The following is a 26,722-nucleotide window of genomic DNA, read 5'->3' as shown; positions in this document are numbered from 1 at the left end:
AATTCTCAATAACGTAAAAAGCAATCGCACAGAGATATTATAGTAAAGCGTTAGGTGTATAAAATTATTTGCTGAAGAAGAAGAAGCGCTGCTTGAATCTTTGGAAGTAGGTAGCTACATACCTATACCATACATAATAACGTTGACCAAATAATTTGACCGGATTTTTGGAGCTAACAATAAAATAACGCTGCGTTTTAGTTTAGGTATTGTTGGGATTTATGCGTAGGTTAACTGTTCCCAACAAGGAAAACAATGGAAAAAGTTCATGTTTTTCCCGCGCATTTCCATTCAATTAAAATCTCTGAAAACAGTTATCACTAGTGTTTACCTGCCAGTTTTGTCTATGAGTACAAGTAGAAGAATTCTATTATAAATGCCCGACTTACGGTATACCGCTTTTACTTGTATTATCTAGACTCGCTATCTGAGATACGAAGCGAGGCGTGTGGTGTAGTCAGTGGATCGGATTGGCCGTTGGCAGTCGTGGCTTGAGACGGTATTCTCAATTCAAATTGTTTTAAAAAATAAAACGGTTTTTATTTTATTTCTGTGAATGAAGTGGCAACGGTAACAGCTGTAGTGGACCGTATCGATCCAGATTCTAAGGTCAGTTTTATTCTTAAGTCGGTTAATGTTTGCTTGTAAAGTGCATGACCCTTTTATAGTAAGTGCTTTGTATTGTATTGTTAAAAGGTGCATGCAGTGTGGAATATGTGTCAAGTGAAACGATTACCGATTAGCTTACCAAGCTTTCTTCTTCTTATAGTGCCTCTCCATCATTGAAGGTTGGCAGTCAGCTCTTTGCAGCGCTCTCTATTCCTGGCTGTTTTAAATAATTCTTCCACGGTTTTTACACCGGTCCACTCTTTGATGTTGCACAGCCACGTCAATTTTCTCCTTCCAGGCCTTCTCTTTCCTTCCACTTACCAAGCTTTGTTTCAGTTCATTTTCCTCGTTTTTAATGTTGTCAACAAACCGGTTTAAAAAGAGTTTGTTAAACTTATGCTGCACCTACGTTTATATAACTACCCTCGTTTTCTGGCATTTGTGTTTCGGCTATGAAAGCTGGATACCTACCTTACCTACCTATATTTGTTATGATATTTTTTGTAGTAGGTATTATTTAGTTAAAAAATATGGATACAATTTGAAGATAGACTCTTCTAGTGTAGGTACACTACTTAAAACTATTGGAGAAAGACCATCATCATCGTCATCAGTCCCACTATCTGTAGTCGTTAAGAGTGCTCCGGAGAAAACCATAGTACCAATGTTCCACTCTGTTTTTTAGCTTAGCAAAAATTAATGTTATCGGAAAAAATATGCATAAGTAGATAGATGTGTAGGAAAGTATGAACGTTTTTGTTTTTAGCTAAAATATAAAAATTTTATGGTCTGGCCTGGCAAAACGTAGGCCAATAATTCCGTGGGTTGTCTTTCCTTGTTTTATCTCATTTTACTCGTACTTGTTTTGACTGATTTTGAAAATCACCGAAGTGTGTCAAAACTTGTTTTGATAATATATATTTTTAAATAGGGTAGATGTGATAAAACCTGTACATATGAAAATGTGAGGTTAACAAGTTACTGTTGTCGAGTGGAGACCACAAACAGGCATTTGGCGTAGCCACAACACACCGTGGCCACATACTAAATATTAATTAGTAACCGTTGGGAGAGGCCTATCCAGCAGTGGAAGAACAAGGGTTGATGACGATTAGATTTTTATAATCAAAAGTTCACAATGTTGGTGGTAACTTCGATTCCATCACTGATAAAATCTACACCAGGAGACAAACCATTGCATTAGCAACAGTACAAACACTAATTACTATAGCCCGTTACTTTTTTAAACCGTTAGGCATCCTCGGAAATGCTATCTCACTGATTCTAGTTCTCGCTCTTAAAAAAGAAGTAAGTATTTTCCGGTTACATAGCTCATGGTTGGTTTTTTGTAAATGCGCCTTTACTTCTAGCCTCGGCCACTTGTCGATGGTGCTTCAGTCCAGCTTTCCCTGACGGTCGAATGGCATAGTGGTTAGTGGCCCTGACTGCTATGCCGAAGGTCCTGGGTTCGATTCCCGGCTGGGGCAGATTTTTTTTAAAGACAGATAACAGACGACCGAATGGCGTAGTGGTTAGTGACCCTGACTACTGAGCCGATGGTCCCGGGTTCGATTCCCGGCTGGGGCAGATATTTGTTTAAACACAGATATTTGATCTCGGGTCTTGGATGTGCCCGTAAAATGGCAATAGGCCCGCCCCCTATTACATTGGGACTAACATAACACTCTGGCGAAAAGTGGGTGCAGCAATGCACCTCTGCCTACCCCGCAAGGGAGTACATTAGTACAAGGCGTGAGTGCGTGTGTGTGTGTTCTTCTCATACTATAGATGCGGGTTGAAATACCACACCTATGTACCTACCAATGAGTTCTTTTGATATTAAATTCCAATGTATACCATCGCCCTTATGGTGAAGGAAAACATCGTGAGGAAACCTGTATATCTAGATTTTGCACCTCACACATAGTGACATATATGTGTGAACCCACCCGCAGTGGACCAGTGTGGTGGGTAATGGTCTAACTTTAGTAAGGGAGTTTAGAACTTAAAGAAAGATGCACAAAGGTTCCATTCGAGAGAGCCAGGTGCATGTACTTAGGTACACTTCCACAGAAAATAGATAAGAATAAATAAAGGTGAGACAAAAGACTTCTTACATAATATCGCATAATACCAATACAGTCGAAGACAGATAGATAAAGATCAGCACTTGCTATTAAAAGTTTCGTTCAGGCCGTTTCAATACATTAACGTAACCATGATTTTATCATTGAAACAATTAATAAACCTGGAAGTAAACTTTCCATTAGATACGTTAATAAATTCAATTAAAAATGCCAGCGAAGATAAATGCACACATACATATAAACACCTTTTGTATATTGGGTGCGGAAGCGATCACCAATCTGCAATACCACGAAATCAGAATTTTGCACCTTGCTCCATTGTATTAAATGTTACGTTTTGCTTTGTTAAATTGCGTGATCGAATACGAGTATGTCGGAACAATGAGAGGTGTCGACATCGGCTTTTTTATCGATTCTAAAATCAGGACGCTTCCGAGATTGGCACAGACTGAAGATTTCGCGATATGTGCGAGAATCCATCTCACTTTCAGATCGCTAATGCTATGCTAATCATTGTGGTTGGCGCAAAGTCACGAATGTTACTAATTACTTACCTTAGGAAATCTTATCAGTCGGCTCATGCCTTAAACTGAATTGCAATACAATCTTATGATATTTTCATTCATTGCGATTCATAATTTGATTCTTACTTATCACTTATTTCTTAGACTGTCGGTGACAAACACTATGCTAGAATGATGGTGTTGGATGTGCTATGCCAGGAGGTTCATTTAGTATTCTGCATTTAAGAGGATTTTGTATGCATCCACTTGTAACCAGTGAACGTATATAGTGCAAAGCAGACGGATCGATATAACTTTTTATTTTTCTTTCACAACTTATTAAAGATGTCTTATGTTAAATTAAATTAAAAAGGGTTTATCAGTTATATTATTAAGTAAGGTCATTTTCTTATACTCATTTCCCCTTATTTAAAACGGTTCAATAGCTAAAACGTTATATAACTTTTCTATGAATATAAGGGGAATTGCCTTTACTTCTGTCGATGCCTTCACTACTAAAGATGGGCGCAAATCTTTCAATAAATAAATGTCACAAAAACTAGTCCACAGAAATTAGAAAGCATGCAATCCGTCGCACCTTTCTTTACCATTCAAAGAATGCGAAACCATCGAATACATCAAAATGATATTGGATTACGTTACAGCCAAGCAATCATCTTTTTTGTCGTGGTATATGTTTACAAATTATACCAAACACAGATTGTGTTGTGAAGTGAAAGTATGAGCATAATAAACTAAAAAACAGACTTGAATGTATTGTTGGTCTTAATTTTCGACTGTAGGAAATGTTTTATAGGTACGAAATTACAATTTCTGATGCAGATTATGAAAATAACCTAAAATTTTACGTATGTATAAGATATTTAACCTAAAAAAATATAAGAGTATAAACAACTGAATGCAATAGTTGGTTTGTGTTCTCTCAATCTGTTATGTTGGTAGAGAAAATATCAATCTTTTTCAGTATTTGTCTGAAATAAACTTACGAAAATATTTATTCAGTTTACCTATAGTTAAGATTGCAATATACGAGGAGCAGGTTGAATAGCCGACCCCGACATTGCTACAATCATTTTTGTGTATACACAGATCTTAGTCCATATATTATGCACATAAATAGTAAAAAAACGGCCTGTGGATTTTCCACGATCACGAGACTTGAAGCAAACAAAGTTATCTTTCAGTTAAGCCACAGCTCATGTAAAACACACCCATAAAGGAGGGTTGTTGTGTGTTATCCTTATCAGGAAAACTGTTTTTTTTCAGCTATCGATTTACAAAAGTCGTAGATCAAAACTTTTTCAGAATGAACCCCTAAGTCACTCTCCCTTTCAGGTTATACTCTTTGTTTAACAACCTGTAGGTATACAGGATGTTGCAATAAGGGTATACTAAGCCGAAACCAGCATGTGCAGCATAGATAGGGGCTTAGATATCGTACGGGCTTAGATATAACATGCTGCACATGCTGGTTTCGGCTTAGTATACCCTTTTTGCAACATACTGTAAAGTAAATCATAAAAATACATCTACGTCTGTGCTATTATAAAAATAGACAAATCAATTCAAACCACTCGCTCCCTCTGATCTTAACTCGTTGATATCAATTGAAACGGCGTATTTCATGAAGGCCTTCAATAGGTTAGTGGATTTTCTTCATCTTGTAGGTACCTTCTTTTATAGGCGTAAGGTTCATATTTGTTTTCAGTGTCATAGAAACTTAGTTCTCAAATTAGTCGCAGTCTAGATTTTAGTACTTACCTTGGATGAGATTAGGGTAAGCTTGAACAGTTAACTTTATGGCAGGTGTCTTTTCATTGGCGTAATTTCAGTATTTTATAATAAATAACCACGATTTTAAAATAATTTCCTCCCATTGGACAGAAGTGACGAACGGATGATCTCGTTAGCCGATGCAGCGTCCTGATTGGTCGATGAATAAATCACAGACACGACACTTTAAATCAGTTCGTCGGTCGTCGTGATCATGGTGACTTTCACTCCAGTAGGATTAGCGAAGATTTCTACCAGCACCAGCACTTCACTTGAATTCATCGTACCTTGTTATAAGTACTAGGTATAGCTAGATAGATAATTAGATATGCAGGGTTTAAATTGAAACGAACGAAATTAAACGAAAGATTTTTCAGAGGGTGTAATAAGTTCACAAAAAACACCCGAATTCGCATAAAAAATTGTTGTAACAATAACAGCAGCTTTACGTTGGTTTTCTTAAATATCACTTTTTGAAATTTGCGTTAAAAAAGGTTTCGTTTTATTGATGCAGTAAAACTATTATGTCCTGAAAACGGAAGTGGATTCTAACTAATTGTTAAAGACCGTATTTAATCAATCTATTATATTTATTAAAGGACAAATCAGTTAAAAATCCATTATCAATCGGTACTTTATTTTTTAAATGTATATATAAGTAAGCAATTATACCTGACAATGATAAAAAGTGTTAGCAAAATCGCACTCTTTATTGTCAGGACTTTATAGTTCGACTGTACATTGTGTCATGATAGTTTCTGATAGAGGGTCATCTTTGTATTTTGCGAAAGAACCATGAGGTTCGGATGGTGATTTTATCTCAGTCTATACCTAATTGTTGTTTAGTAATAAAAAAATCGCACTCTGTACTTAAAAAGCTATTTAAAATTATTGTGTCATCTAATCGGGAGCCACTCTCACTTTAGACAAATTCAGATTATCGATGTTTTTATGTGAAAATCGTGGGCTAAATTATATTACACGTAGAAATTTCCTTTGGTATTGATTGCTCCATTCTAGTGTATCTTGATGAATGGTCTGCTATTATTGGGATTCTGGTTATTTCACTTTTTTTAAGCCTATTTACTTTCCTACTGCTGGCCAAAGGCCTCCCCTTTTTCCTTCCATATCGTTCGATCCTGTGCACTCTCAGCCCAGTTATTATCAAATACGTACAGGTCGTCCCGCCAGGTTATTTCACTTAGCTTAACTTTATAATGTAATTCAGCGGTGTGATTGGCTAAATTATCGATGACTGGCGCTTGAGTTCATGCTTAGCTATATTTAATTAACTGTGAAGCTGGGTCGTCCATCGTAAAACCTACCAGTAGGCCTACATTTGAGATTGCACAGAGGTCAACACCTTATGCAAGTCTGGTCTACCTGTATTCATTCAGATATCTATGTACTCTATGTACAGGGTGTCCGTTAAAATGCACTCACGAACGATAGTGATATAACTCGTAATTTTAAAGAACTTTCGTTCTAAGCCTTTTAACAATTCGCGATATTTTTTTACTTCTTTATAGAGACTTTGTTAGGATTGAAACGTATAAGTTGGGTAGTTTTTTTAGCACGAATATCCATAATTCGTAGCAAAAATGTTGTTCAGAATGACAAGTTCACTACCACTATATTTCACATGTGCAATTTAACCAGGGACATCCTGTATATGTGTTTAATGTGCCTGTATGTCTGTTTGCGTGTGGTTTACCGTTATGACTTGTTATCTGGCCTCAGTTGAGAGACCAGCGGTAATTGGATCACGAGTCTATTCTATTCTGTTGGACTGGTGCTGGTGAAGTAACAGTTTAATTCAAGAGTCAACGTTGACTAGATTGAGAATATACGAACACGATGTCACATATTTTATTATATTCTATTCTATTCTCTGTGGGGGTGTAAATACCTGCACCTGGCTCTCTCGAATGGAACCGTTGTGCATATCCCCAAGGTCCAAACTCCCTTCCTAAGCTTGGACCATTTCCCACCACGCTGGTCCGCTGCGGGTTGGTGGGTTCACATATCTAGATGCGCTAGATCTAGATATGCAGGTTTCCTCACGATTTTTTCCTTGGCCGTAAGAGCGATGGTATACATTGTACTTAAGTTAAAATAACTCATTGGTACTTACATGTCACCGCCGATATACGAACCCGTATATCTTGCGTGAGAAGCGGGCGTTTACCACCGCTCTTATCACAAATAAAAACCAAGCTAAAAACTATCCGCATCCTCTTTACTGTCAAACCGTTTTAAGTTCAACCATTGTACCAATGAATAAAGTCACTAATCTTATAACAGAATTAATTCAAAATAAGAGCTCTGTGCTACAGGTAGGGTGTTATTTGCGTTTATTTTGCACTGACACTCCATCTTCTTCGTACATTATTAATCTAAGGTAAGAGTTTAATTCAAGAGTCAACGTTGATGGTGGAATGTTGTAATGTTAGCTGTGAGTAAACTGATGCCATGATAAGCGATCCGTGCTGCCTTTACAGGTGATTGTTAGTCAGTGTATGTTACTGTGAAATCATTATCGGAATACTTAACTATTGAGTGATAATTTTAGGAAAATTTACCGGATTTACGTTAGTTATGAGAAATAACAAACTCTCATAATATTATTTCCTGAAATACATACCTAGTAGGTAGATAGTACCTAAGCTTACTGTACATGGTGGAATATTAGTGAAATAGCTTAAATCCTGAAATAATCAAGTTCTCATTTATTTCAAATAAGATATTCTTGATATCTGGATATCAAATAAACAGTAATTTATAATTTGCATACATATAAAAAAAGATCAAGGAAATATGGGAAAGGAAATGTAATAAGTGTACAAAAGAAAGTATACCATCTGCAATGTCTCATAGTATGGTAAAGTACCTTCTAATTACTTAAAATACGGAATAAAAAAACTTCCCAGACGCAGATAGCATCTTGTTTGTGTACAAATTAGTGTGATTTCCGTTTTAAAACAAATGTCAGAGGAAATTGGGGTCATAAAGATACAAAAGGTTCTGGTGCGAAGTGTATATATAATTAAGGTGGTTAAAAGGAAAGAGTAATTAAATTTTCAACTCTCACTTTCCCTAATACAAAAGTAAGATTGAACGCAGATGCTAACTTGTTTTTATTTTTTATGAGTACCTGCCTAAATTGTTGGTTTTGCACTATATCTATCTGCTTTATCATGATTCAAAATACGTGACAATAAAACGAAAGCTACTTTTATTTTTTATTATTTAATAAGGCTTTGAGGGGCCAGAATGGGGCTGCCAGCCTGAAACTTTTATACTTATTTATGTATTTATTTATTAAACTTACATATTATTACATAAATACATATCCATGACCCCTGTTTACCGTTACATGAACTCGCAGGCAACATCGTCAGTTTTTAAATTTAATTAGGTATTAAGTATAAATACTTTATTGCACATATTATTATTAAACAATTATGTAATCACAAAATACGTAAAAAGGCAGACTTAGTGATATTAAAAACTATCTTCTTCCAGACAAGCTTCCTTTATCCATAATTATCCTCAGGATTTTTACCACGCTTTTGCCGCTTGACCAACATTCTATAAGTAGGTCCCTACTGAAAATCAAGGCCAGTGAAGTATTAAAATAAACAAACATTGAATAACAATAACAACATTTAGTGTCGGTTTTAAAACACTGTAGTAGGCAATGCAGCAAGTTATGTCGTTGCATAATTTAGATTTCTGAACGTGACGTCAATCAATGGTATTGTTGGATAAGGGTTTTCACGATTGTAGGCACTAAGCATATAATACATACCTTAGTTATACTGTACATGACCTGCGTAGATAATTATTATGATCTTTGTAGCCGACTTTAAAGGGAGGAGATTCAGTTTAGAAGGTATTTATATTTATATCGGGCTGAAGATGACTCTTCTTAGGATTTCAGTGACTGACACACATGAGACACTAGAGATCGCCAGAGTTTTTCACCGTGGTGTTGAAAAGTTTAGCCAGTCAGAATAGCATCAGTAGCTGATTGCCCAGGGTGCACCAGTCGTATACAATAGTACCTATACATATAAAATGCAATTGATACGTCACTCGGGGATGCTCATTTTATACACCCCGTGCATATAGGTTTGATTATGTATTATTAGAATAAGTACACATACTAACAAAAATCGTAGACGCTGTGTCTGAGAGGTCATGTTTTTTACGATGGTAGGAGAATTTTCGATTAATATGACCCACAGTTTGCCGACACCGTATAAACAGAATTGCGTAGAACTTAGTGCATTCATAGGTAACCTTGGATATTCCTTATCGCTATGCTGGCTTAGGCTATAATGCGATGGCCTAGAAATTTCGTTATCTGAAATTGAAGCCTTAATTTTTGCTTGAAAGCGTACAATTTTATACAGGATCTTACAAAAAGGGCATACGTAAAGGATAGTAAGATAAAAGAAGGTGACCTTCTGAAAACCTTTTTTTCTTCATGTTTTTGATTTTTTCAAAGGGTCTTTTTGTATTATTGACCAATTTTATAGAATTTGTTTAGTCAAAAATTATGAATGCTGATTAGACCAGGTACTAGTTTAAGCTTTTATAATTTAAACAATCACACTAAACATTTGTATATAAATTACAAGATTTTAATAGACGGATATTTAGTAACAATATCTATTTTAGCTATTTCTGTTCTTGAGAATAAATAAGTTGGGCAACGCTTCAGAAGACTTATGAAATACAACATGTAAATACTAAGGCACTATGTGTTAATTGCATTGTGTGTTTTATGTATTTTAGCGATTTTTTAACTAGATAGCAAGCTTAATTGCCAAAATATGTGTAGCGTTATTTAAATAAAAGCTGTTAATTAAGCCGACTACTTATACTTTTGTTGCACAATTTACATTACATTACTTTTAAGTAGGTAATATAGTATTATCAGGTGGACTCAATGCATTTTCTACCAGTCAACCTGCAGGAGGGTTTTCTTGGTGATTTGTACGATATACACCACTGAGTTCTTGGAAATGTGAATACTGTCGTGCTTGTCCTTACGGTGAATAAAATAAAAACACGAACATATGGAAAAACTTAAATATAAAAGTAATAATCTATCTATTATGTATCTATGCGTTTATTTACAAAGAATAAAAAGGAGGCGAAAATATATTTCACTTGGATACGTAAACTGTGTCAAATAAACGTTTCTTTAGCTCTTACTTATTTAAATTAGAGATCCATATTATCTACTTTTCAATAATTATTAATACAATTAATATGGATGGAACAATACGAAGATAGTTGATATAAGATTGAGATATATCCAACTAACGTAGACGTAAAAATGATTGCAGCATACCTACCAACAATTTAATATCTTCGGAATTTTAACAAGCGTAGTGTATTATTTATCGTTAAGAAACTGATGGGTTATTTTTAATTATGATAGATTTGAATTGTAATGTCTGTGTAATAAAGACACACATAGTGAAAGGAAGATAAGAAAAGCTAATTTAAAAAAAAAGCTAACCTTATGTGTGTTATCAAATCATATAAGTAACATGTTTACCTCATATTAACTTATCACAATGGAGACAGGTCATGAAATAATAGAAACATGTAGAAGGAATGTACCTAAGTACCTTGATTTTTATTTTATTTTTATTAGTTTCATGGTCGATTAACCATTTATTTTGACTATAATAAATATATACATAGGTATAAATATATTTATTTTGTAGTTTAGGGTACAGTGATCTGCGTAGAAAGGGGGTCCAAATTCTTTGTAACCCACTGTACACTTCTTTGGAGAAATTATTACCTAAATCAAAGATTAAAAAACTTATTTCATGTAGGTTCTTATTTTATTTTTTTAAATAATTAGGTTCTTAACTGTATTTGTAAAATTAATTGAGTAATAACGGTACGTCACGGTTTCTAGTCCCGCAATGGCTGTAATAGATCGAATTTTAGTATCGCGTTCAGAATATCTAGATCTTGTCAAAGATCCTCAATTTCTGATAAATAACTAACCGAGTCTGCTTTAATTGAGCAGTTTGCGTGCTGCCACATTACATAGGAATACTAAAAAGACGTGGTGGACATTCACCGGAAATTAAAAATGGTTGCAGTTAGGTAGTTCCTACAATTATGTTTTTGTGTTGACATGTTCAGCCATTAGATGTTTTGTTAGTGAACGGTGTTCGATGGACTATAACCTAATCTATAATATAAGTATAATGGGTATGTTTTTTGTATACTTACCTAATATTTTTGTCGTGTCCGGTTACTGTTGCATGGATATTTCTCTATCTATGTTCCTACTATACATATACCTACCAATTTTTTATTGAGTATCGTATTTTCATTGATTGCGAAGGTATTTTGACATCTATAAATCAGATTCATAGTTTATTTCTTTCAAAACAGAGTAATAGTCTGGTGGTGGTACTGTGATATTGCATAAAAATTGCAAATATTCATTTAAAAGAGCATAAAATTTAAAATGGATTTTCAGAAAGCACTTAAGGTCCTACATGGATTATTTGAGGTGTAATACAATCACGAGCAATAAAAAGTTTCATATTTAAAATATATATTTAATTTGGATTTTGATCTGTATAATATTTCCTAAAGTTTTGTACATCAACATTGCTGACGGCTTCATTAAGCTAGTCTTTTCCGTTTATGATTTACTTTAGCTGTTCCTGCGAGCTTCGCTTCGCCTTAAAAAGTTTTCCCGTGGGAATTTCTGGATAAAAAGTAGCCTATGTTCTTTCTCAGGGTCTAGCTAGACCATATGTATAACAATTTTCATTCAAATCCGTTCAGTAGTTTTGGCGTGAAAGAGTAACAGACAGACAGATATACACAGTTACTTTCGCATTTATAATATTAAGTTAGGATTAGGATTAGGATTAGTTAGGATTTGGTGCTATTGTCACTGGAACTTTTTCACTGCTCGTTAGTCTTCTTCATCTTCTTTAGGAGGTTATGTACACATTCAAATCACGGTAGCCACCACAGCTTCAAGATAAAGGTGTGTTTACACTAGCTCGACCCCAAACCGTCAGATCCGTGCCTTATCTTGCCTGATGTTACTCAGATTGCCCAGACGGACAAGGTTGATCATTGGCTGGGTGACGTCTACCTTAGCATAACCTATTTTACCTAACCCAGTTAAGTGAGTAATTAATAATTAAGGCATCTAGGGTATTTCGCAGGTATTGGTTTACCAATATCAAATGTTTTTCATAAATACTGAGTGTTTGGCACATGGCTGTAAATGGCACTGGTTTGTGTGCCTTAAATAAATAGAAAATTTTGTACACATTAACGCATAACGTAGGAACGTTTGAATAAAAATACAGTCTGCGAAACAGATACCTGACCCTCCACCAAACTTATTTTAGACATGCACTTTGTCGACACGTACAAAACCACAAGCCTCTTCCATCTTCATCATGCGTCAGAGGCAAAATTCGCACGTCATAACTTTTTTCACTAACTTTTTTAAAGGAACCGCCACTCAATTAGTCTGCCACTACAATAGTTGTCTAAATTGAGTCAATTTGTCGTGGATCAGTTTAAATTAGGCCATTTTAGTCGAGTAAGTATCACTTCCATTGCCCTTACTCAGCGCAAGGCTAGTTCTGACGTCAGTCGTGGGGACACAGTTTTGGGACGTTGATCTATGAATCAAGTGACGTTGATTTGGATGGATGAGGCAAACTTCCGTAGGTTTTCATGTTAGTCTATTTTTAAAATTAAATTGGTATAATAAAGAGTGTTTTGACAGTTCATTATAAAAACTGGTTTATTTGAATGATTGCACCCGATTTGGTGGTAAAACGGTTGTCGGTGACAGCCACTAGAGCTAGTCTAGACTTTGTCACCGTGGGGATAAGATTAGCTAACCAGGATAGTTGTAAGTCGCAAAATATTTCTTAACCCTAGTTAAATCATTAAGTCCACCTTTTGTACACTTATATTTCATATTTGTGCAATAAAGTATCAAATAAATAAATAAATAAATTTATATTAATAGAAGGGTAAATTCCAGAGGCCAAATTAAAAACACACTGACCTCAGTAACGTGGGTGGAAGATTACACTGTTTTACTCTAGTATTTATTTAACTCGTGTAGTTATCAATTAGTTATGTTGAAGTTATGATTAAACATTATTTATTTAAGGTGTTTGTTCGTCCAAGGACTAATTAATTTATATATGTGTTTGGGATGTAGTAAAATAACCACTTTCAAAATGTATTACGCAGTTTAAGAACACGTAAATTATGGGGGCAATGTACTGATTTTGGATAAAACCTCAGACATCTATAAAGGGTGATTACAGTTTACTGAACCCTATAATGATTTATACGAAACTAAACAATACTGCTACACACAATAAGTTTGAACAAACACACAGAGACAGTTGAAAATAGCGATACTCATTTTTTCGTTTGTAATGTTTCTTCTAAATTTGCCTTCTCCGGTTGTGCGAAGATACGTACAGATCTTCACATCTCCGTGTCAGGTAGTTACAATTTAAGTCTCGTTTAAATAATAAATCGCTGTGTAAACTGAGCTAAGGTTATTTTCCGTGTTTTTTCATCTTAATAACAAGTCTAAGATTATCATCCTCTTTATTATGGCTATGAATGCTGTAATGTAAACCTTCATTGTGATAAAATATATTTTCCGGTTGAATGTGTGATTTGAATGGCGTTTGGATTGAGATAGTTTAAATATAAAATAAATTTAGTATTATGCCGTAATACCTACTATGGATGTTATGGTGATGGCGCCTTAAATAAGACATTTATTTAACATAATTATTCACGATAGCCATAATAATAGAATTTATAGGTTATGACTAGTTCTTATTATAGGATCCATAATTATGTTTACTAATTGTAAGTGTTTAAGTACTAATCTAAAAATGGATTTAATTTCAGCTAGAAACAACCGGTTTTAAAAATTAACGTCTAGAGTCTAGACTCTAAGTAGGTATGAAGTAGGTTCTGAAAATTTCATGACGAAAATTTACCTTACAGTTTAAAAACAAACGCTTTACAACAGAATGAAAAGGGTATATATTTTTTTCAATTGGCTCTAGTGAGCTATTAAACTATGTATAAAAGCATTTATGGCGTAATAAAGGTAGGTTTAACACCTAACTATTGTGGTTAAAAAACACAAAACCCAAACATTTATTTCACAAATACCTACCATATAAGTATGTATAGGAATTAGGTACCTGCGTAATTATTTACTTGCAATAACGAATGCAGTTGCGTATTTGTATGCATTTGCTGACGACAATCACATTTCAATTTCGTGCGTAACTACATAATATAAAATAAATAATTTGCATTGAAGTCAGTACTCCCTACACCCATTACGCCATTAGGTAACTTCTACAATATTTATAATATTAGTTGTAGCAATAGTAGAATAGCTCTATTGTAAAAAATATTTAAATTAACTTAACATCTTATAACACAACACAACAGCTACCGCGTCACCACCAACACCAACACAGCATTAGCAGCGTCAAAATATCTGTCAGATCCATACAAGCTAGAGTGCGACAAACTTATCTGTTCCGGTGACAGTTCACTAAATTGGTCCATATCTAATTATTTACTACTAAATTATATATTCATATAGATTAGATGGGTTTATTAAAACCGCAAGGGTAAATTACCATTACGAGAAAATTTAACATCTTAAAGAATTAAGAAATATTAGACATTTACGTGAGCTCTCACCGGAACAGTGCCCTGAGTGCGAGTGTTTTAACCTATCGAGAAGTGAAATCGAAACGCAGACTTACCGCTAGGTGGCGTGTCTAAAACGCCATACAAATTTGCGTTTCGATTTCACTTCTCGATAGGTTAAAACACTCGCACTCAGGGCCCAGATAAGTTTGTGGCACTGTACGTCAGATTTGACAAGCGAGTGAGGCTGCTTTTGTTAATTGCCAATGTTCGGTGATGACAATCCCATTAATCCCACAAGTTGTGGCAGTATTGCTAAAAGCTCTCCCTTCCATGCAATCTTAGGTTGAACGAAAGACTTTATAAGCATATGGGGTAGTCGAAAAATATTCTAAAATACCTATAAAGATAAGAGTGAAATTAATGAGTATTCTTCTTTATTCCAGGATCGTTGGCGATGCGTGGCACTGCAACTATTGAAGATTAGCTGATAATTTACCGAACACTTTAAAAACAAAAGGTAAGAAAAAAGAAGAGGTTGGCTAAGAGAACAGTGCATATCCCCTTAAGGTTGAAACTGACTTCCTAAGCTTGGACCATTTCCCACGCCTAAAGTCACCCAACATAGTCAATGCTTTTAAATAAAATTATAGATAGATAGATTGCAGCAGCTTTAAGTTACTTCTTGATACCACCTTTAATAACCCTGTGTATTGCTGCCCTATATAACCCAGGGTATATCGGCCCTTACGGGACCCCCTGTGCCCAGAGTAACGCATAAACTGGGGGGTCATTCTATATGACGAAAATCTAAGTTTCAGAGCCACGACTCTATCTCGAACGTGCCGATTGCACGACCGCTCCCGTTCGTTTGTTTTCCGTTAGTATAGAGACTATAGACTATAGAGTATCCCTCCTACTTATGTAAAGTTAGTATACGAGATTGTCTGACTGGCTGACTCGCGAATACAACTAAGATAGGTATCAGGATCAGATTTTCGCCAGCTCTGTTTGTTGCCACGTGTATCTGTCTGTTTACGCGACACACGTGTACTATGACGTACTTGATGATTAATTCAGCCATCAGCCGGGCCGGGGTGGCGAAAGCATACAATTGTGTTTGTATTCACTTTCAAGGTGTTCCGTTTTAGTTACTGTGTCAATTGTTTCATACTATGAAGGGATACGGATTTTTACGATGTTTCATATCTGTGACCTATCACTATATATCCCTCAAGACGGAATCATTATGTATCATAGCTTGTTTTGTTTCAGTATTTAACTGAAGTACTGAAAGAATCTCAAAATGAAGTGCCCAAATCTAAAGACCTACTTAATACTACTTATATCTTAATGTAGTGTAAATTTCTTTAAACCCATGAAAATTTTCTGAAAAAAAACCGCTCTGCCCAATAATAACCTAATCAGACTGAAAATACCCTCCGTCTAGGGAATTCCCGTCAAATCTACTACTCTCCTAACCCGCCCCTGCATCTCATTCCAGGCACAATGCCGCGCGTGGAGCAGTCCCCTGAAGACTTCCGCCAGCTCCTGCGAGAGAAGGCGCTGAGCCACAGCCTGTTCTACCTGAAGCTGGGGGCGGGCGAGGCGGGGGGCGCGGGGGGGAGACCACGCCGAGCGTCGGCCAGTGCGGCCGCGGCGCCCGCGCGAGCCCCTCGCGTGCAAGACCTGCTGCGGCGCTTCGAGCCGGCCCCCATGCAGTACCTGCGCCCGCCGCGCGCCTCCTCCCCTCTGGAAGACATCACGTCTTCCGATGACGACGACCGCGCCGCCGTCAGACGCCGGAGTCGCGACCTGTCGGACGACTCGGCTGTTGAGTTGGAGCCGAGGCGGCGGCATTCCCACCCTCGAGACATAACTCCTCCGCCATCGGAGACGATGTCGCCGCGTCGTGAGCGTACGTTGGTAGAAGCTCATGATGTGGAGCTGCGGAGGGGGAGCGAGGGGTGCGAGGTGCGGGGGCGGTACGTGCGCACGCCCAGCGTGGTGGTGAGCGACTACTCGGAGGGCGGCGTGGGCGCCACGCGGGAGGAGCTGGCGTGGCTGCGCGCGCGCTCCCTGTCCGCCGACTCCGCGTGTTCGTCGTGCTCCACGCTCTCCAGCCGCGATGATGAGGAGTTCGAGTCGCCGGCGCTTGTCAAAAAGGTTAGTGTTTTGTTTGGTACTAGTGCTACCAGGGTGCCTACCACCGGGGATGCCGCCAGATGCGTTTGATATCCTCCAATCATATTCATTGGTCTAAATAGCCTAGCTGGTGGATACAGATTTCTTTTATACAATCGCAACAAAGCTTCATAGCACATCTCTGGTGGAAAGGCACCCTTATCTTAAAAAGGATGGATGAAGATTATCTTCAACTGCTAATCAAATTGATAACTAGATTTTTTTTCTTATTTACCAAAGTAAATGTACCCAAGCGTAATCTTATACTTTTCAATGACAATTCAGCCAATCACAGCTCAAGTTCTGCTTAACTGCTCTTAGCTTAACGTCCGTTAAGGTGAGAAATTTCAGTACACATTACTAAACTACATAATACAATAACATAATTTGTTTACTAAGCGCTCGCTCAGAACATTTTCCTCCGTAGCAATGTTTCTCTCCCACGCCTGTAAAGGAAGTAGCCAATTATTTTGATTTCCTTTTTGACTCTAAAGTGATACCTAACGTCAATTAGATGCATTAACATCACCTAAAAAGGAGGCTATTAACATGACAGTCAGTATTAGGTAATTAGGACTTCAGTATTAAGTAGCAAGCCTAGACTAGACCTAGACTATTTAGGTAATTCATTATATAAGCTAAGTAGGTATAATACTTATATGAGTTGATTAGGAAATAGGTAGTTTAGTAACCATTAAAATCGTACCAACTTAGGACTAATAATAATAATAGGTAATCATATAAAAAGAATATACAAGAAAAGAAGATATTTTTATAAGTATCAGTTATTTTTGACTGAGTGAGCAAGTTAGTAGGTATTTCAAGGAATTCAGTAGGTAAGTATGTACTTTTAAGATAATTGGTGTAAAGAGGCGTAATGAAATGTGACAACCTGATTCATTGTAAGCAATTTTGCGTATTTCTCGGATAATTGCTTTAATTTGTAAATGACACTATGTTTACGAAAAACATTGCTTGGTATTTATAAAACATACTTGACAACATGCATTTAATTATTATTGATTTAAAACTGAATACATAAGTGCACTACAGTGAAACCTCTACGTAGCAATCCAGATAGGATAACTGCATGTAAAAAGTTTTATAATAATTATGCATTATCCATCATAACCAAACATAGCAATTTAGTTCATCCCAATCAACCAATAATTTATTGGGCCTCTTAATTATTAATAATTACAAAGTCATCGGTATATAATATTTTTTTACGCATTTTCATGCAAAATGACCGTTAACCTTTGTGACGCTAGTACGTACTGTAGGGTTACTCTATACTGACGAAAAACGAACGAGCGAGAGCTGTCGTGTAAATATACGTTTAAAATACAACGAGACAGAGTCGTGGCTCGCGCAGCAGCGTTCCAAAACTTCGTTTTTCGTCAATATAGAGTGACCCCCCCTGGTATATACAATATACAGCATTTTACTGATAACCGGTTGATTGTTCCTCGGGCCAGGACCGTCCGGGCCTTGACTCATGTCCTTTGAACAAAGCTTTTCTTCAGCTATAAACATGCAATGCAATACCTAGGTCATTCAGATTGGAATGTGCTGGCGCGATGGAGGTCACATCTGATCCTTAGGCTGCGTTTTCACCAGATACTGGCTATATCTGGTGAAAATCTGGATGTTTGTCATAGTGTGGCGATATTTATAGTGAAAATTTAGGTCTCAGCCTCAAAAGCTCAAAGCTAAAATGATTAAGTTAAGCGCATTATTTGTAGATAATAACAACTTAATTAGTGAGTAATTTAGAGACGGCATAAGTTAGCTTTTGAATTTTAAAAGACAATAATCTAGCTAAGTATTCTTTTATTTTTCTTGCATGATGCAATGCGTTTGACGAAACTCTCGATCATTTACCTCTTCAAGGTCGTCCATTATTAGATGTACTAAGTCTAATCTAGAAGTCTGAGACGGGAAAATACCAATTTTGAATCCGATCTGCTATTTAAAAAACAAAATAAATATAAAGGTGGCATTTTTTCGGGTTCGCGTGACGTCAATTGTAACATTTTCGGATTGTTATAAAATTCCTTAAATGTGTTGCTACGGCCTGTTAGTACTGTATTTATATTTAAATATATATTTATGTTTAAACATGTACACATATAAATCATGGCTTTAAATCTACAATGAATTAAATATCTGATATGAAAGGCCTGTATTACGTATATATAAACGCTGTATTTTTCCATCTCTCAATCTTATAAATTTTGCTTCGTAAGTGCAGGTTTTCACGAATCCCTAGAGAAAGTTCTGCTGTATGATATCTAAATGATCACACTATGATCGTTACGATTTTGACCGTTTTATCAGTAAGTTATTTTATTTAAAAAAGGAGAGCTGAAAAGAAACCAAATCCCATCTAGTGATCAAAGCACTGATGAGATTGCAGTAAAAGAAATACTTAGGTATCTATAGGCCTGGTATTAAAGTCACTAGCGAATAAAATACGTTGGCTTACTTAAAACACACACTTTAAAATTATTCCCGAGATTACTAATCAATAGGATTAAAATTGTAAACGGATGCCGACGTCCGGTCGGTCTTTATGTCCAGTTTGATAATTCAATGAGGGTATTCAGGACTTTAAACTAACTATATACACTCACGGGCAATGAAAAAGTCTCACTCACAAAATGACCAAAACCAAAGGACGCCAATTTTTTCAAACATTTAAATTAAAATTTAAACAAAATATTACCGTTTTTGCTGGTAAAATCCTGATGCTCTATTCAATGTACTGCAATGTTGTAGAAGGCGTCATTAAGCTAGCCTTTTCCGTTTAGGAATATAATTAGGTGCTTTTCTCAGTAGAACCTTTTCATTGCCCGTGAGTGTAAATACAATACAACAGTATTACTTTATTGATAAAAAATTACACATGAACAAAAGGGGGCAAGGGCTTATCGTTAAAAGCTGTCTTTTTCAGGCAACCCTTTGTTAACCAATGCTGCTCATGGATTTAATTTGATGTCTAGATACTGCCTTCACTCTGAACTGCACGAAATGAGGCTAGCTAATAAAACACCAATAACCCACAGAAAATACAGTAAATTTCTGTATCTATTGTATGTACATTCTGTATAAACCATTCATTTAGACACCATCATCATTAACCATGCAAAAACGACCTCTATAGTCAGAGCCGAAGAAGGTTATCATGAAAGTGCAGGGGACAGAGTTAAATTGAACGGTTATACAGTCATAACAAATCTTTACAGGGTGTTGCAAAATGGCTATACTAAGTCGAAAGGGGGTAACTCAGGGGGTCATTCTGAACAATTTTTGTTCTACGAGTTTTGAATGTTCATGAAAAAACAATCCTTTTTATAAAATCTTTGTTGGTCACATGACTTTTTCTATGCAGAACGTTTCTTTTTTCGCGAATTTCTGAAACTTTTAGAACAAAAGTTGTTCAGAATGACCCCCTGAGTCACCCCCTTTCGGCTTAGTAAATATTCCTGTTTTACAACACCATGTATAAGCAAAGCACAGGAAAGGAAGTAGAGCGTGCAGTAATTGTGAATGAACAAACAACATGGTTTAAATTTCGAACAATGGGCCGGCAGGGTTACTCTATACTGACGAAAAACGAACGAACAAGAGCTGTCGATGTCGTGCAACGTTTTATATTATACAAAGAGATGGAACCTTTTTCGTCATGTAGAGTGACCCCCCAGTTCATGTTGCATTCATCAATCTTTGGTTCAAGCGTTGGGTGCAATCTGGTGGGTGTTACGGATTTTATGCCGTATTTAGTAGTGTATATGGCGTCCACTGCTGGACGTAGGCCTCTCCCAAAACACGCCACTGGATGCGATCTAGTTTAGTATACCTCTGAGCTATTGCAGTGATTAGTAACGCTGACTTTTGTACGAAGTTCTTGGATTCGATTCCCGATTTGGTTAAATTTTACTAGCTTATCCCGCAAGCTTAAAAGTTTTTTTTGTGAATATAGCCTATCTATGTCATTATATTTATCTCGAGCATGAGTGAATTACAAACTTATGATTTCTGGGATGTACCTACCAATACAAATATATACACTTTTTATTAAGTGAAAACTTGTAATTGGCTTTCAACTACATACTTTTAGCATCTTTCCATAAACTGTAACTTTTCATTAGAAGAATAAATAAAATAAAATAAATAAATTAATACAAAAAATAATTGACGAATTATGGGTTCTTCATAAATGCATTGATATGAATAAATGACATCTTTAGTTTATTTACAGATAGAGAAGGTTTCTTCGCATATAGAAATAAATCGCTAAATGACGTTAATAACACCAACAATAGATCAGAAAAAAACGTCTAATTAATTATCGACTGAAAAGGCGCAAAACCTGACGTTTCAACGAGTTAGATAAAACTAGTCTATGCTTAGGGTTGCCAATTTTATGTTTTGTAGACTTACATTAAAAAAAAAAACATTACACCTCTATAAACTATAGCCGCTACCAAATTAATTTCAAAATTGTGATATAATTTAATACGGGAATGATTGAAAGTATTGTTAATTTTGTAACAGAAATCGACAGGTAGACCGTACTATTCTACCTTAGGTAGTGTATGTGTAATTGTGTAAAAAAAGGGTATAGTTCTCATAATTAACATAAACTAAAATTACATAGAAATGAAAACATACTTTCGACAAATTCAAAGTAATAAACAAAAATAACTAAATAGGGTTGCTATTGCTACTATGTAACATTTTAAATATAATGTGGAAGTGGCAGCCCTACTTGTGTTCAGAATTTACTGCGTAGTTGTGAGATAGCTGACGGAAAGATAAAAAATACTCACTATTAAATGAAGTTCTCTGCAATTTTCCATGAGAATACAATTTATCGATAGAATTGAAACCTTCGGGAAAAGGAGCAGTTTAGAAAAAGATAAGTTATAACTAAATTCAGAACGAAAATCATAAATAATATTTCTAGCTTTCCCAGAAGCTTTGTTTACTTTTCACAAGGAAATTAAATTGTTCATAAAAAATCTATGTTTTCGTTAGCCGCTTGTGAAACTTCATCGCCAACGCATATTTTGGTTAATTTAGGTACAGAAAGTAGGTACATCATAATGATTAGTAGGTAGTCATATGACGACGAAATGTCATGTAAACAGAGTGTGAACAATTGCCGGTTATGGCGCTCGCACTCGCGACTTCCGTTGATAGTAAATTGATAGTTTTTTTAATGTTTTTTTTTTTATTTTTATTTATTTATAATAAAATACATTTATTGATTAGCTATATAAAGTGCCATTAAACCAGATAGGTTTGTCTTGACACTTGAATCTGTAATTGAAATTAATTTAAGTATATCTTAAGTTTATACATTAATTTACGTAGTACAAGTACAGTTAGGTAGATTATTGTATCCTATATTATTACTTATACGGTAATTCGCCTAACCACCCAACACACATATTACAATTACAATCCACGGCTCAGGTATTTGGCCGCTCGCACGACTCGCATGCAGAAGCGACGAACCAGTTTCGTTATCAGCAGTGACCAGGTGCGATCTTCCGTCTCGCTCAGATAATTACCGGTGTACATGGTGTTCTAGGATCAGTAGTATGATATGAGCAGTGATAATATAATATAAACAATATAAATATGTATAAGTAATGAGTTATTAAATGTATATAATGTTCTTATATTACGTGGCAAGTAGGTATGTTATTTACTAACTATAAGCGGTGTAAATAGATAGTGTAAATAGATATGTATACCATATGTGTTGTTTTTTATTATTATTATTATTATTATTATAATTATTTATTTATTTTTTTAGTTTGCTAAGTGTAAATAATGTTCTTTTAGTTTATATTTTATATTATTTTTATTCATGTTGTCTTTTAAGGAATTTGGTAGGTTATTAAGTAATCGAGGAATTATATATCTTATTGTTCTTCGTCCGTAGAAGTTGTTGGCTTGATAAGTACGTAATTTTTTATTAGTAATTTGTCTAGTTTGTATTTTATGTTGTACCGGCTGCCAGTCAGTCCGGTTGTGTTGTTCTACCAGCAGAGCATATTCTAACTTGTTATAGACAGGCATAATTTTGCAATATTTGAAAAGTTCTTGAATATTTTCTCGATTTTGGAATTTAACTTTTTTTGGCACAATGGTCTTTAGGAGCCGCAGTTGGATGTTATAAATTTTTTCTAAGTAAGTTTTGAAGGTTCTGCCATAACTAGTTATGCCGTAGAAGATAGTAGATTCTGCAAGTGCCGTATATAGGTTGAGAAGAATCCTGAAGGGAACTTTATTTTTAATTATATATAGTTTCGACATGATCGCTCGAAGCTTGTCACAGACATTTACAATGTGTGGACCCCAATTAAATCTGTGATCTATTGTGACCCCAAGATACTTTGCAGTGTCCACCTGCTGTATTACATCGCAGTTGGTACATTTATGATTGTTGTCATGCATACAACTATGGCTATGGGCAATCAATTTCATAGACTGATCACAAGCGTTATGACTGGATCTGATGTGCATTGCCAATGTTTTTTGAGCATTAAGTACCAGTCCTGCATCGTGTGACCATTTACATATAGCTGTGAAGTCCTTTTGTAGCCTTTCCATCGCCCTAGAAAAGTTCCTATCGGCTGCAACAAGGCAAGTGTCATCCGCATATTGATACAGTGATGTGTGTTTGACTATTTTAGCTACCTCATTGACGTATACTAAATAATGTAGAGGGCCCAACACCGAACCTTGTGCAGTGCCTATATTGGTATTTACAACGTTACTATATGCATCATCAATTTTCACTCGATAACTGCGATTTTTGAGATAGTCCTTGCACCAATTTAGCAGTGGTCCTCTGATTCCTGTGCCATCCAATTTATCCAGTAGGTAATCGTGTCTCAGTGTGTCAAATGCCTTACTATAGTCGATAAATACCATGACAACATGCTTTTTTTTATCTAAATTGGCATTAATTTCATCCGTAAATTGCGATAGTAGCAATGTAGAACTTTTATTGGGCCTGAAACCGAATTGTGTCTCTGTTAATACATTATTATGTTCGTAGTACGAGTGCATAAGTCCCGCAATGTATTTTTCAAATATATTATCTAGTATTGGTAGAATCGTTATTGGTCTATAGTTGCCATATGAGTCATATGAACCTTTTTTATGGATTGGTCTAACAATACCTTGTTTTAGGTCGTTTGGGTATATTCCGGTTGTAATACTTTTATTAATTAATCTTGTTATAGCTGAGATAATTTTATCTCCTAAGTTTATTATGTCGCATGGTCGAATATTGTCTTGGCCAGGTGATTTGTGTGATTTTATGTTTTTAATAATTTTTTTAATATTAATGTTCTGGGGGGTTACTCTATATGACGAAAAACTAAGTTTCGGAGCGTTGCTGCGAGAGCCACGACTCTATCTCGTTGTATTAAACGTGCCGATTGCACGACAGTTTCGTTAGTTTTTCGTCAGTATAGAGTAGCCCTTCTGTAGCACCCACCGTTCATTGACGTCACTAAATTGTCATCCAACACGGGCTGGCAGATAAATATAAAAAAAAATGCTTAGTTAAAAATGAAAAGGTTTGCAAAGTATTACAGCATATACCTGTAGTTAGATAAGACCATGGTGAGAGTACATAACATTTTTATCGCGGAAATTCCTTTATGAAATAAATACTATATAACTATAATAATACGAAAACATAACTTATATGTATTTTTATAAATAACACTATTCAGAATAATGATAAAAAAATGTGACACCCCTTTAAAAGCCCACACTTGTATATTAACCAAGTGTCAAATCGCTTGAAGTTGAAGCTGTGTAGACAACCTACTGCCTGCCTATAATAATTATGATGTACCAACTTGCTGTACCTAAATTGTGGAACCACGACATCATCATCATCATCATCGAGCTAAATTCACAGGGTGAAATTTTGTCAAAGTCACACTACTCGCAACCTGCCTATGCCTACCGGACTCCCTGAACCAGATTCAGCTAAAAAGTAATGTTTTTTAGAAGAATAAAAAAGGAAATTAAAGGCTATAGCCGACAGAGAGCTGGGCGATCCTTGGGAGGCAATTTGTTCTACAGTGGACTTTTGTTGGCGATTAAATTTGATTATACACCTACTTAATTAGGCTTAATTTATAAAATTAAATGTGTACACTATTTTTTTTTACTATTTAGATCAAGCTGATGTCGATGCATTGCAGTTTACCCCCAAAGATATTCGCAATAAAAAAATATGACGACCATTAAATTTTGTCTTTGGTTTTTCTTTTCAAATAAGATCGCTCAGGATTCATTAAATCCCTGCCGTGGCGTGTGGTAGCATTAAAAAAAGAGATTAAAATAGTAAAATTACTTGTTACAGATCATAAATGCCGATTGAGGGGTTGAGTCCTGAGCGATCTGCGAGCGACACATCACTACTGCAACGGACTTTGCTGCGTGTTTCGAAATTCAAACTTACGCTAATGATTCTAATGAATGACAGTTTTCCAGCGCCATTTTCCTTTTAGCTTGGATTGGTGTTGCCAGTTGTAAAATCGATAAGGATATCATAAAATCAATAAAATTCAGTTTTCTTTTCCTATCAGACAGAAGCAAGTTTTGTTTTAAATGTGATGATTCTAATAACTACGAGCCGCTTTCTCAAGATTATTAGGTATAATTTGTCACTATTTTATATTGATTGGATATTTAAAATTTTGTGAATGATTTTGTAATTACATTGACATCAATAACTGTAAATATTTAATTATTACTCGTATGTTATGAGGTACTTTTAAAGTATTTTAGGATCTACCTAATAGGTTGATTTTGTATTATTCCTACATTGTTAATGTAAATTATTGTTTACTTGATTAATCACTTACCGTAAAGTATTATTTGTAGAAGTAGAAAACCCTAACTAACCTTGAATTGAAAGAATAAAACATATCACCATTTTAATTAAAAATATGTAAATAATGTATGCCTCGTTGTTTTCGAATAAAAACTATAATTATTCCTAACTCTCAAAGAGTAGAGTAAGTACATAGTTATAAACCAATATTAATAGGTAGGTTTATTTGCCAAAATTATGTTTCAAAAACTGGTTAAGTTAAATTATTTTATGATAATTACAGTATGTTTTATCTAAGGATGTTAAAGCCAAAATACCCCCCGATTCATGTTAAGAAATAGTTATGTTTCAGAGAATATAATATTTATATACTGTTTGCCTAATCCATTCAATAAAATGGTTAATAACTTGTTCATATCAGAAACAAAATAGAAAAATGTATCATATAATTTGGACTTGGGCTCCAGTGATACGACCAGAAAAAAAAATCATAAGGAAAAACAATTTAATAGCCTTTGTGTCACCACATATCTGGTGCAAATTTAAGAGAACTGAATCTCAATTTATAATTTTAAGTAAAATATTTTACAAATTCTATGACATTGAATCGGGGAGCTTTTCTTGCCAAAATTAAACATAAAATGAAAAGACTACGTATTTGCAAAATTTTAAACGGTAACAGAGTACAGCCTATGTACGCGTACATAAACGATATATTTTAAATAATATATATGTACATGGATAGATTTAGGATTTAAAACATTCCTGAAAATTTCCCTATTTTATTGTTATTAATTTTATTTAATTATCATGAATACTGCTATGCGAATCGATCTTAGTTAAATGAATTAGATAATCTTACGTTACAATAAGGTACCTTAAAAATTAAATTTGTATTTTGTGAATTTTATTAAATTGTTGATAATTATTATAAA

The 26,722-nt window shown here is 35.2% G+C and overlaps 1 protein-coding gene across 1 annotated transcript; it reads left to right on the top strand.

Annotated features, from left to right (window-relative positions):
• Positions 1–436: 436 nt before the first annotated feature.
• On the top strand, positions 437–26,722 carry LOC119692696. Its single transcript, XM_038114067.2, has 4 exons — positions 437–609; positions 15,169–15,242; positions 16,227–16,888; positions 25,314–26,722. The coding sequence occupies exons 3-4, from the start codon at positions 16,232–16,234 to the stop codon at positions 25,329–25,331; spliced, it is 675 nt and encodes a 224-aa protein (XP_037969995.2). The 5' UTR covers positions 437–609; positions 15,169–15,242; positions 16,227–16,231; the 3' UTR covers positions 25,332–26,722.

Source organism: Plutella xylostella, chromosome 18 (genome assembly GCF_932276165.1).
Source record: "Plutella xylostella chromosome 18, ilPluXylo3.1, whole genome shotgun sequence".
Classification (NCBI taxonomy): domain Eukaryota; kingdom Metazoa; phylum Arthropoda; class Insecta; order Lepidoptera; family Plutellidae; genus Plutella; species Plutella xylostella.
This window is presented reverse-complemented; position numbering and strand designations above follow the sequence as displayed.

Excerpts from the sequence above, each read along its gene's own strand:
- LOC119692696 (XM_038114067.2), top strand. The coding sequence starts at position 16,232 with ATGCCGCGCGTGGAGCAGTCCCCTGAAGACTTCCGCCAGCTCCTGCGA.